This window comes from Perca flavescens, chromosome 18, assembly GCF_004354835.1.
Source record: "Perca flavescens isolate YP-PL-M2 chromosome 18, PFLA_1.0, whole genome shotgun sequence".
Lineage (NCBI taxonomy): Eukaryota > Metazoa > Chordata > Actinopteri > Perciformes > Percidae > Perca > Perca flavescens.
In genome coordinates, this window is record NC_041348.1 from 19,668,429 (window position 1) to 19,680,933 (window position 12,505).

Sequence of the window (12,505 nt, forward strand, 5' to 3'; positions counted from 1 at the left end):
AGCCACTCTGAGAAAGGAGAAGCAAAAAGTATAACAATGCAATATTTCATGATGCCATTCAAAAAGCAGCAGGGCAAAGAGAAGCAGTGAAATAAAACATTTAAAGGAGAAAGGGAGCGGCCTGATGTAGGCGATTCCCCACTCGTTTAAGAGCTTGTAACATGGTCTCTAGAATAAAGGAGGATCATGGAACGCAGGGTTAAAGCCTTAAAACCAATCAATTAAAGAAGCTAAAAATCAAAATCATCTAATAATATCTTTTACAATGAGTAAACATAGCTGATTGTGATTAATTGATTTTCTCATGGGTTGATTGAATAAAATCACGTTTCTAGTCAGGCATAGCTTTGGTTCCATTATCATCCCGTGTTTCTAGAGTCCAGGAGAGAGGTACCTGTGGCGCGGGCCGCTCTCAGGGTGTCCTGGGTGGGCCTGACTACTTTTGCCTCGGGGCTGTACCACGTAATGAGCAGGGAGGGGTAAAAGAAAGAAAAGAATGTTTCAGTCAAGGGCAAATAAAGACAAAGCCTCAGATGAGAGAAAAAACAAGCCATAACATCGCTAGAGAAGGAATCATCAACGACCAAAGAGCAGCAACATAATCAATGATGGTGATTGACTTTCAGAACCAAGAAATCTGGCTTCTCAAGACTAAATTCTCATAAGTCAAAAGAAATTCACAAATTAAATATATTTAACTATTAGTTACATAGGGATAAAACAGAAAACGAATGTAATTTCTTTAATAAATGAAATCCAAAACGAGATCTGAACTAAGCCATTACAGAACAGTTTTATCATGGGAAACGAAAAGCCAGGTTTTCTTGTACATTTTTGGCAGATCAACATGGTGTGGGCAGCAAAAAACATCTAAAAAAAAGGAAGGGATGGGGGGCAGCAACAAATCTTTTCATGTACATGTTAGCAGAGCAATAGAAAAACAGAAAACATTTATATTAACAATAAAAAAGTAAATAAAAGGGTAGTAGGCACATATCTATGAGATGTCTACTTGGAAACCAAAGGGAAAAGGTAAGTTGACTGCAATGTTATTTGGGGCCTCTTATTGAGCATGGAAGCTATCCTAACTGGACATTATGAGGGGAAACATTACCAATCGTTTGCGACTTTGGACAGTCACCTCTGACTCAGGACCAGCTGATCCACATATTTCTGATTTGCTAACAGGAAACGGTAAGCAATCCTGAAAAACAAATCAAAACAACAACAGTCACTATAATATTTAGATTATAAAACTGCTATTAATGGCAAGGAAGATTTTGTTGTCAACATTAAGGGGCCACTCGTTCATTCACTCTATATTTAGCATTTTCTGACCTGCGGTGTGTTTGTGGTCTCCAGCCTCCTCTCCAACCCCTCCAGGTCTGAGCTGACCTCTCTGAGGAGCAGCCTCAGCCTGTTCAAGATCACATGCACCTTCTCCTGGGCCTCCAGACACGCGCTGCCCTGAGCCTGGATCCGCTCCGAGGCCTGCGACTGCAGCAGCAGAGTCTGAGGTTTAGTGTTAACAAGCAGCTGAGCCGACAGCTCCTGAAGAGACGACACCCTCTGCTGCGAGTCCAGAAGCTCATGCTTGATTTGCTGCAAGAAAATAAAAGAGACAGAGGAGTCAGCAATATAATGTGTACAACATATTTGTCTTTGAACTGTGTAGTATTTTTCTCTTGATCTTAAAATGGCTAGTCTTTGTGGTATTTTAAAAATAAAGACCTTGAATTTCATGCTTTAACATGACATAACATTAATAATTTTTAAGATTATTTGTATATGTTATCAGAGATATTTTTTTTTATGTTTATCTTTGTTCTAGTTGTTTCTAATCCTGTAAAGTTAATAGCGTGTAAACATTTGTTATCTTTAGAGCAGACTTAAACTGTTCTACAGAACACAGAGGACCACTAAACCAATGAACATACAATAATGGACTCAGATTTTACACTGTTTTCCCCAAAAGAACCAAATCTAATATGATTGCTGTTGTTAGAGCTGGCTTAGAACATAATCATAGGGCTATACTTTAGGTAACGGGGTGAAAACAGTATGAAACAAAGTACAACCACAACAGAATTTCACTTTACTCTCAAAACCGCTTCGGTACCTAAACCCACTTTAGGAACTATTGAGTTGAATTATCCACTTAATGGTGATTATTATAAAAGCCATAACAGAGATAAAAAACACAAGTCTGCTGTACACAAACTTCGTATTAGCGAGACATACCGTCAGTGTTTTGTGATGAGCTCTTAATGTATCACGATCCAGTTTGGGAGGGATGGGCACCACCTCGTTCCTCCTGCGGTCGATGTTCTCCAACCACAGCAGCAGACCGTGGCTCATCTCATGGAACTCCTGAAAGGAAAGTTGGCATGATTAATAGTGATTGCAGAGTATAAGCAGGGATCCCAAAGTTAAATTGAATACCTTTTAAGGCATTTATTAAGACCCTTTCCATACAGTTAAAGACATTGCAACTTCGAGTTCTAAGCAGTCATAGTATAGAATGTCATGAAAGGTCATAAAAAAGGTGTTGTTTAGTATGCCATAAAAAGTCATAGTATAGTATGTAAAAAAAAACAACATAGTATAGTATGTCATAAAAAAGTCATGAAAAATTCATAGTGTGGCATGTCGAAAACGTCATAAAAAGTAATAGTATAGTATGTCGTAAAAGTCATAAAAAAGTCATAGTATAGTATGTAAAAAAAGTCATGAAAAGTAATAGAATAGTATTTCATAACCATTTTTATGGTATAGTATGTCATAAAAAAGTCATGAAAAATTCATAGTGTAGCATGTCGAAAACGTCATAAAAAGTAATAGTATAGTATGTCGTAAAAGTCATAAAAAAGTCATAGTATAGTATGTAAAAAAAGTCATGAAAAGTAATAGAATAGTATGTCATAACCATTTTTATGGTATAGTATGTCATAAAAAAGTCAAAGTATAGTATGTCATGAAGGTCATAAAACGTCATAGTATAGTATGTCATAAAAAAGTCAAAGTATAGTATGTCGTAAAAGTCAGAAAAAAGTCATAGTATAGTATGTAAAAAAAGTTATAGTGTGTCATAAAGTCATACAAATCATAGTATAGCATGTAATAAAAATGTCATAAAAAAGTCACAGTAAAGTATGTCATTAAAAAGTCAAAAAGTCATAAAAAAGTCATAGTATAGTATGTCATAAAGTCATAAAAAATCATAGTATAGCATGTCATAAAAATGTCATAAAAAGTCATAGTATAGTATGTCATTAAAAAGTTATAGTATAGTCATAAAGTCATAAAAAAATCACAGTATAGCATGTCATAAAAAGTCATAGTATTGTCATGAAAAAGTCATTGTATAGTATGTCATATAAATTCATAGTATAGTATGTCATAAAAAGTCATAGTATAGCATGTCATAAAAAAGTTATAGTATAGTATGTCATAAAGTCATACAAAATCATAGTATAGCATGTAATAAAAATGTCATAAAAAGTCATAGTATATAGTATTGTCAAAAAAATGTCAAAAAGTCATAGTATAGTATGTCATAAAAACGTTATAGTATAGTATGTCAGAAAAAGTCAGAAAAAAGTCACAGTAAAGTATGTCATAAAAAAGTCATAAAAGGTCATAGAATAGTATGTCATAAAATCTTTATAAAAAGTCATAGTATAGTATGTCATAAAAAGTCATAAAAAAATCATAATATAATATGTCATAAAAGACTCAAAAAGTCCTTGTTTTGTATGTCATAAAAATGTCATGAAAGATTCATAGTGTAATATGTCAAAAAAATCATAATATAGTATGTCATAAAAAGTCACAGTATAGTAGTCATATAAAGTCATAAAAACTTATAGTATGTCATAAAAAGTCATAGTATAGTATGTCATTAAAAAGTTAAAAAGTAATTAAAAAGTCATAGTATAATATGTCATAAAAAGTCATAGTATAGTACGTCATTAAAAAGTTAAAAAAGTAATTAAAAAGTCATAGTATAATATGTCATAAAAAGTCATAGTATAGTACGTCATAAAAAGTCATAGTATAGTATGTCATAAAAGACTCAAAAAGTCATAGTATTGTATGTCATAAAAACGTCATGAAAATTCATAAAAAGTCATAGTATAATATGTCATAAAAATGTCATAAAAAGTAATTGTATAGTACGTCATAAAAAGTCATAGTATAGTATGTCATAAAACATTCATAGTATAGTATGTCATAAAAAAGTCATAAAAAGTAATAGTATGTCATAAAAAAGTCATAGTATAGTATGTCACAAAAATGTAATAAAAAGTCACAGTACAGTATGTCATAAGAAGTTACAAAAGAGTGTGCCATAAAAATAATCTCTTAATTCTCTTTTCATACAAGGAGATGAAAGACTTTTATACCTCAAGACATGGAATGTATTTAGTTTTGATGTTTGTGTACCACCTTTTAAAACTTGCTTTGCTGCAAAATTCTATAGATATTAAACACCTGACATACAAGTTTATTTTCATTTCTATGTACAAAAGAAGTTGCAACATAAAATAAGAGAGCCATGCTAAGGATGCCTATTACTTTTTATGTGTTTTTTTGTACCTGGCACTGCATCAGCGCCCTTTGTAGCTCTTCCCTCCAGTCCTCCAGGGAGGTACTGAGCCAATCCCAGCATGCATTCATCTCTTTCAGCCTGTCCCTCAACTCCCACGCCTCCTCAGAGTCAGGCTCTGATTGGAGGAAGTCTGCACTGCTCAGATTGATGGACAAGACCTCTGACTTGTGGGCATCCACCCCCTTCAGCAGCTCCTAAAGTGAAGAGTCAATTAGGAAAGTATTCAAAACCGCATCTTCATGTGGGAAATCATTTATAATGACACTGAACCATGAACTGGGCCAGACTGTAGGTGGCTACGAGATAGAGGAAGCTGAGAATACACACAGGTGCCAACAGACAAAGAGTGCAGCAGGATGAGGCTGTTTGATGTAAGCTATTAGGCTTCAGAGGGGTGTATTTATAGAATAGTGTTATTTTGCCTAATGCTTTACGTTTCCATCCACTTGTCAATCGAATTATCTGAAGTTCGGTAAAAAAACTCATGCGAATAAAGCTGGTAAAAGTGTGTTTCCATCCAACAGCTTTAAAGCGAATAAAAACCTGTGCTTAATGACGTCACATGCTATTTTGTGATTAAATTGGTATTGATTTAAGACATTTTAAGGTGTTTCCATTCATTTTCGCACTGAATTGCAAAGGTTCGTACACTTACATCTGTCTTTGTTGACACATATCATGTGTGCAAACAGAGCGGAAATACTGGGCGGAAATGAACTAAAACTTCTTATTCTTCGTTTTGTGGCGGGTTGCAACCATAAAATGACCTAAAACTTAATCGCAATTCATTAATTTATTCGGCAAATAACGTTTCAATCAGCGTTTATCGCATAAGCCGTATATCGATCAAGAGAAAATCCAATGAGACCGAATGTAAGGTGACAAAAACTGATGTTGCAAAACTGATGGTTCCAATTTCCAAATGCAAGAAAACCAAAATGAGTACATAACAGCTTCCTAGAAATTCGATTGCTCTGCTGCAATGAGATTTTGGCCGACAAATTAATCTACATTTTGTTTTAAACAATTACCGACTTTTGCTGTTCTGATACAGCAACTAAAACAGACACACAGTAAACAAACCTTGAGCTTCTTGATTCTCTGCTGGATGGTGTGTATGTCGGTGCTGAGATCGAGCCCTCGCAGCTGATTGAGTTCAGCCTCAGACTGACCCAACCAGGCTCTCATGGTCTGCAGGTCTGAGATCAGCTGCTGCCATTGCTGCAGTTCCTTCTTGTGCCTGTGCTTCTCACTCAGAGACTGAGCCTGGATCAGCTCCCACCGCTCGATCACACCTTGAGGAAAACAGATCAGATCAATTTAACTCACACAGTATTTACAGTAGGAGGTCATCTATCATGATATGTGTGTGGTTGTGTGTAACTGACCTGCACTCTGAGTGTCTGTGCTGGTGGGGTTGGTTAGTCCCGGCAGGTCATCCTCGTCTTCTGTCAGCTCTCCCTCTGCTCTCTTCACTGCGTCTATACTGCCTCGACACTCTCCCATCAGACGCATCTGGAGGGATGATGTTAGTGGAATTCATGTTTTGGCTTGAAATAAAAGTTTATATGTTGATCCCATGTGCACGTCAGAACATAATGTAAGACATCAGATGTCACTACAAATGAACAGGACTCACGTAGCCCATGTATGTGGAGTCGATGTCGGGGCTGGAGCTGTTGGCGGTGGCCTCTCTCTGTTGGAGGTGGTATCGCCCTGCATCCAGAGCCTGATCCAGCTGTCTGAGACTGGCCTCCAGCTGGTCCGGCTCACCTGCACAGAGGCCCACGACAGGGTCAAGAAAACTAGCAGGGTAAAGCTTTCGATGACAAAGATTTCATTAGCATGCTGTTGGTGTAGACTGATGCTGTGATGGCATGCATTAGTCTGAAATGCAAAATAAAGACAAGACGTGGCAGGAAAAAAACACAGAAGTCAGGTTTTTAACATGTTAAAAACGATATTAGCTGTGAAATAAATGACCAAAAAACAACAACACACATGTAAAAATGCAATGGTTGAGATTAGAATTTAGTGATCTGGACGTCAGCATGCAATGATGTCATCTTTGCACTTTTAAGCAAGGATGTTTCTGGATGGTGGGACATGCAGCCTAAATGATGCCTCCGTGTGGTAGAAAAATTAAAAAAGCGTGTTATAGTATATGGCATGCTCTCATTTTTCATGCTGTGGCATTCCTTATCAAACCAGGGGGGCTGCTGTTTCCTACCAGAGGATGATTTCAATGTGTTCTCAGTCAGTGTTATATAGGCCTCTGGGCTCTCTGGGATAACTACATCTGGGAAGAGAGACATACATAACACATATACTACTTACAATATGGGCATGATTGAATGTGATACAGTATCTCACAAAAGTGAGTACACCCCTCACATTTTAGTAAATATTTCATTATATCTTTTAATGGGACAACACTGAAAAAATGACACTTTGCTACAATGTAAAGTATTAAGTTTACAGCATGTATAACAGTGTAAATCTGCAGTCCCCTCAAAATAACTCAACATACATCCATTAATGTCTAAACCGCTGGCAACAAAAGTCAGTACACCCCTATGTTAAATTCCCATAGAGGCAGGCAGATTTTATTTTTCTGATCTGGATGTTCACCTCAGAGCTCTTTTTGTGTTTTAAATGTGTGCCATTGAGACTGTTAACTGGTGCCAGATCTAAAGAAATGACTGGACCTCATCTGCATACTTGTTGGTTGAGATTCCCCTTATTTTAAAAAGATACAATAGGTGCCTTGTTTTTAAGACAGCTTTCACAGAAAAATGTTACAATACAATACAAACACATTACAATACTGGGAACACAAGTTTGTGTAATAATGTATTGCTCTATGATTTATATTTTTCTAGTGGTAGACTGTTGTCATGTTGTTTTCCATACTTGAGGGTCAATGATTTTTTCCTCACCACTAAAACCTCTCTAACCATTATTCCTTGATCAATTAGATTAAACCTAAATCTTTTTTTCAAAACACATCAATTAATCCCATGACTGCTGTTGTTAATTTGTTAACAACTGTTAATTTCTTAATAATGACCTATAAAAGTTTCCTGAAAAAAATATGTAATTTGCTTCTAAAGGAATTTCCCTGACAGAGAGGCTCAGTTTAAACCAAATAATTTTTCATTAATTTACTATTGGAAACTTATATAACATAAAATATATGTTAAAACACTGTCACTGTTTTCCTTGTAATAAGTGTTGTATAGTTCTTTTCAGGAAACGTCTTATTTCAGTTTTCGCTTACATCCACAAGCAATCAGCAAACATCAATTAAGCAAATCATCCATCATACAGCAGTAATGTTGGACCAACCTGACAGCACTGTGACAGCCGTCCTCAAATACTCATCCTCCTCCTCTTGCCCTCGGCTCCTTTCCCCATGGCCTCGTCCTCCAGGGCTGTCCAGACCTCTGCTCAGGTCGTAGTCGTGGTCCCACTCTAACGGGATGGAGTCCACGCTGGCAGGGGTGTCACGTCCTGAGCGGTCTGCCCTAATGAGTGTGGTCGTACCCGAGGCTTGACGGCTTGATGTCCTGGGCAAAGAGGAGTCGCCCCACTGCAGCTCAGAGAGCTCGCCACCTTCCTCCATGTCCAGCTCTCTGTCTGAACAATCAAGGTCATCATCGGCCAGCTGAGAGAGAAGCACAGGAAAATGTCAGTAGAAGAAGGAAAGCAAGATGATAGCAGGGACAGCATAATGCAAGAATGAGAGAACATGCCAAATAACACACAGAGAAATGGAGGGTCAGACACTGTAAAGGTTATAGAATTTCAAAATATGTGTAACTAAGAAGTGTGAGAGTGCAGTTAGTGAGGTACTGTGAGGTGAGCGTGTGTGCCGCACTTACTGTTAACATGCAAATATAACATGAGTGTGTGATCTGTTCCTTACCAGCTGTCAGCGTGAAACTATGTTAGAACATTTTTACCATGTCATCGGTGGTAAAGGAATACAGCTGTAGTGTACATTTTGTAATGTGTTTACAGATTCTCGCATATGCATATGGAGTGAACATATCTTTAGCAGAAGGTCAGGCATAGATGACATAGAGTGTTTTTTTATGCTACCTAATGTGTGTCTTCTGTGTATCTTTACTTACAGGCAGTCGTGTGAGTTTCTTGTAGTATCTGTCGACTCGTCCGAAGACCTCCTGGTAGTATCTCTGCAGCTCCTCCAGCTCTTCCTCGATGACGGCTGCGTCCAGAGGTTCACTCTTCTCAATCAGAGCTTCACCTTGTCTGAACACCAGGTCAATCTTCCCTGTGTTCAGATAGATCTCCTGCTGAAATGCCTAAGAAACACACACAGCAGATTCAGAGAACTGTATCTAACAATAATTCTGATTATCTAACAATGATACGATCATTTAAAAAGTATTTCAATAAATAATGTACCCAATAAAATGTTTAAATTACAGAAAATGTCCATCAGTTTCGCCTAGCTCAAAGTGAGGCCTCAAGACAGACAAAAATCTTTGCATCTCAGTTGTGTTATGTATCATGTTGGCCTGTTGTGTCATCTACGAATTAATATTTCTGTCTTACCTTGAGCTGTTTTATCTTGGCCTGTACGTCACACTCAGAGAAGTGCTCTATGTTGGTCAGCTGGAGGTCCATCTCAGTCAGCCACACCAGGATGCTGTCTCGTGCCGTCTCAAACTCCTCCCTCTGGCTGATGAAGTGCTGAATGAATAGAAGGAGATGTGTATGCTTTATTGTTTTTCTTTATCTTTCTATATTAACTTAGAAAGACATATGTTGTTTCTCAATAAATTCAGGAAATTCATTAATTTAATAAAGTGAATGGACTGAAGTAGGAAGATATTATTGGATATTTAATATGGACATAGTTTATAAATACTACATGTGGCCAAATGTAATAATAGAACAAGCGTTTTTTTAGAACTAATTAAGAGTAAATCAGCTGTATACTGTAACTAACTCTTGCAAACTTCAGTCGTTGACCTAACAATCAAAGACAATGTTACCTTGAGCCTGCGTAGGATGGCGGCCACTCTCTTCTGCAGGTTATCCCATCGCCTGTTCCCATCATGCACCATTTCCCTGAGTCGGCAGGAGGAGTCAGTGCGGTTCTCCCGGGCCAGGCGACGGTACTGTTTGTTGATGAGCTCCAGCTGGGTCAGGCACTCCTGCACCTGACGCTGGAAGGCCTGCAACAACATTTATTTGGAAACACACATACAATATTATATTTTTATTAAAACGTTTTTATGTGCATGCACAAAGAAAACAAACAATTAACAAAGACTACAGATGGCCCATATAATCTATAAACACCTTTTTTTCTGTTTTACACTGAGAAAAAAACTAAAACAAACTATAACCAAAAAATAAATGGTACACTAATTAATAAGAGGTCAATAAATGTTAAAGCTCAAAATCCTGAAATATGCAAAGTTAATCTATATTTAACTTTCCAATCAGGCACAAACAGTGCAGATCCCAATGACACAGGCCAGACAGTCAGCTAGCAGGAATGTGCACGTGCACAGTGATGAACTGCGGCAGCTGAGCAGACCAGTGCAGACGAGTTTAAGGAATATGAAACACTTTATTTCCTCTACCCTGCAGTGACAGTGTCTCTGTCTTGAAATGTATTTTGCTTACATGGAGAAATGCAAATGTATGACAGGAAACTTTAAAAACATCAAAGCATGAACTTATAAAAAACATTATGTTTAAAACAAGAAATGCATTTGGCTCTGTGTTCATTTTATGAAGTTTGCTACAAATACAGTTATGTATACAGTACATGCAAACACTGTGCAACTGCAGCTCAGTCATTTACTCCACATTCTCATAATACAAGTTAAATGCACTCACGTCAAACTTTTTAAGCTCTTCTTTAGCGACAGTATACAGAACTCCAGAGGAGTTCGGCAGAGCTGCGGTTCTTTCGGAAGTCTTCAGCCAATCCTCAAACCTGGAGTAATCATCCAGAAACCTCTGCCACAACCGCCACGTCTCTTCAATCCTGCACAGAAAAAATGTTCAGTAATGTCATGGCTAGATTTTCTTAAATATAAACATATGATTGTATGATTAGCCGTAGTATATTCACTACAGTTCAGTATGCTGAATATCAGGATTTGGTTGGCATCAAGTGCATCTGTATATATATATATATATATATATATATATATATATATATATATATATATATATATATATATATATATATATATATATAACATATTGGATTGTTCATTTAGGACAGTTGGCCAAATCTTTCATATAAGCATCTCAATTATGTATGATTAAATGTAAAAGTGCAACTTTGATAAGTCTTTAACCATACACCATAAAAGATAGCACTGGTGCATGTATATGAATGCAGATAATGTATATACAAGACTGAATTTATCAAAGAGGCACTGACTTGAGCCTCCTCTCCATGGACATTGCACAGATGTTCCTCCAGCGTCTGTCCAGCCCTCTGGTGGCCTGCTGGATGGAGTCACACTCTGTCTCTGTGGAGCAGGCGTCACAGTCGTGGAGCAGGACTTCACACAGGTTCAACACTGACGCCACACCTGTGCTGTGTTTCTCTATGTCCCTCTGCAGCTCCTGTAAGTCAGTCATAATAAAAACTTAATTTTTGCAGCACTTAAAGTTTGTATGTGTAGCATTTAGCATTCTTTAAATGTTGTTAAATGTAGCTTGATGTCTGCTGACCCGCCTTCCTGGCTTTGTTCCATGTGTCTTTTATGCCATAAATTAAATCTACAATAGTGTACAGAAGGAACACAATCTGCCTGCTTAAGTACAGTAATTGCATGTGTTAGCTAACTCTGCAGCTCTGGAGAGGAAGGAGGTCAGTGGGGTGTTAGAATCCAGTCCACATTTAGAGCGGCATCTTGGCAGCAAGAGACATAATGATACTGACTGTAGGCTAGCTTTAAACAAACAGCCAGATATGTATGCATTAGTCATGCTGTGATTTCCTCCTGTGATTCAGTGTCACTCATTTGCCACCAACTCAGTTTGAGTCATATTGTTCTGCTGTTATTTAGTATTTACAGAAAAGTACATAATCACAAAGTATGTGTGCTTGTTTGTGTCTGTGAAGGTGCTTGTACATCTGAGTGTGCATATGTCTTGTAGTATGTGTGCAAGACAGGATGTCATTACAACATATTGGTCAAACACTGCAAAATTTCTTTCTTTTTTTTAACTCTTACAGGGGGATGTGGTTACACAAAGGCCCTTTGATATATCAATAAGCTGTTCTGCTTCACATTTTTGTAGTGCAGGACTGTTTGTGTGTTGTCCCACTAGCCTGTTGCTGGTTGAGTTTCCTCTGAATCTCCAGGTCGTCGCAGGTTTCGTAGACAATGGGCCTGGACAAATCTGTCTCGATGTGAGCCAGCCATGAACGCAGGCTGCTCATGTTTTTGTCTAATTGCTGCACCGCCACCAGGGTCTCCCTCAACTTCTTCACCCTGGTAGAGAAACCAGAGTCAGAGAGTGAGTCAGAGTCAACACATGGGACAACTGTAAACACTAAGGAAGAAAGTGTGGTAAGGGAGAAATTCCTTGACAGATTCTTGTACAACTTTCTCAACAACAAACCAAAAATAATGCAGAAAAGGACATTTTTCTTAATTCACTAGAGAACCATACTGAACACAGATTTTCATCTGATTGTAAAATCTGAAAGTAAGAATGAAAACAAAAACATTTCCAACAAAAAGCACTCTTTCATCTGCAGACACAAAATAACAAAGAGTTAAAGAGTGCCATGTTCAGCTAAACGGAGCAGAAGAGTAACATGAGTATCAGTTATGAGTATTATTTCAGATCGGCACAGATATTTTTGTTGGGAAGTGATGAATC

The 12,505-nt window shown here is 37.5% G+C and overlaps 1 protein-coding gene across 5 annotated transcripts in view; it reads right to left on the bottom strand.

The window, feature by feature from the left end:
• syne1a (spectrin repeat containing, nuclear envelope 1a) overlaps positions 1–12,505 on the bottom strand; it is an 81,633-nt gene that overhangs the window by 3,188 nt on the left and 65,940 nt on the right. For 3 of the 5 annotated variants that reach the window (XM_028604457.1, XM_028604454.1, XM_028604458.1), the window contains 16 exons: positions 11,949–12,111; positions 11,049–11,236; positions 10,493–10,643; positions 9,637–9,819; positions 9,194–9,331; positions 8,749–8,940; positions 7,961–8,279; positions 6,843–6,911; positions 6,252–6,385; positions 6,001–6,127; positions 5,696–5,907; positions 4,600–4,806; positions 2,242–2,370; positions 1,339–1,602; positions 1,115–1,204; positions 395–453 (listed from right to left, as the gene is read on the bottom strand). In XM_028604457.1, the coding sequence (XP_028460258.1) occupies positions 395–453; positions 1,115–1,204; positions 1,339–1,602; positions 2,242–2,370; positions 4,600–4,806; positions 5,696–5,907; positions 6,001–6,127; positions 6,252–6,385; positions 6,843–6,911; positions 7,961–8,279; positions 8,749–8,940; positions 9,194–9,331; positions 9,637–9,819; positions 10,493–10,643; positions 11,049–11,236; positions 11,949–12,111 (2,625 nt within the window). The remainder of the gene's footprint in view (positions 1–394; positions 454–1,114; positions 1,205–1,338; positions 1,603–2,241; positions 2,371–4,599; positions 4,807–5,695; positions 5,908–6,000; positions 6,128–6,251; positions 6,386–6,842; positions 6,912–7,960; positions 8,280–8,748; positions 8,941–9,193; positions 9,332–9,636; positions 9,820–10,492; positions 10,644–11,048; positions 11,237–11,948; positions 12,112–12,505) is intronic. The other 2 variants (XM_028604455.1, XM_028604456.1) reach the window with 2 other exon arrangements.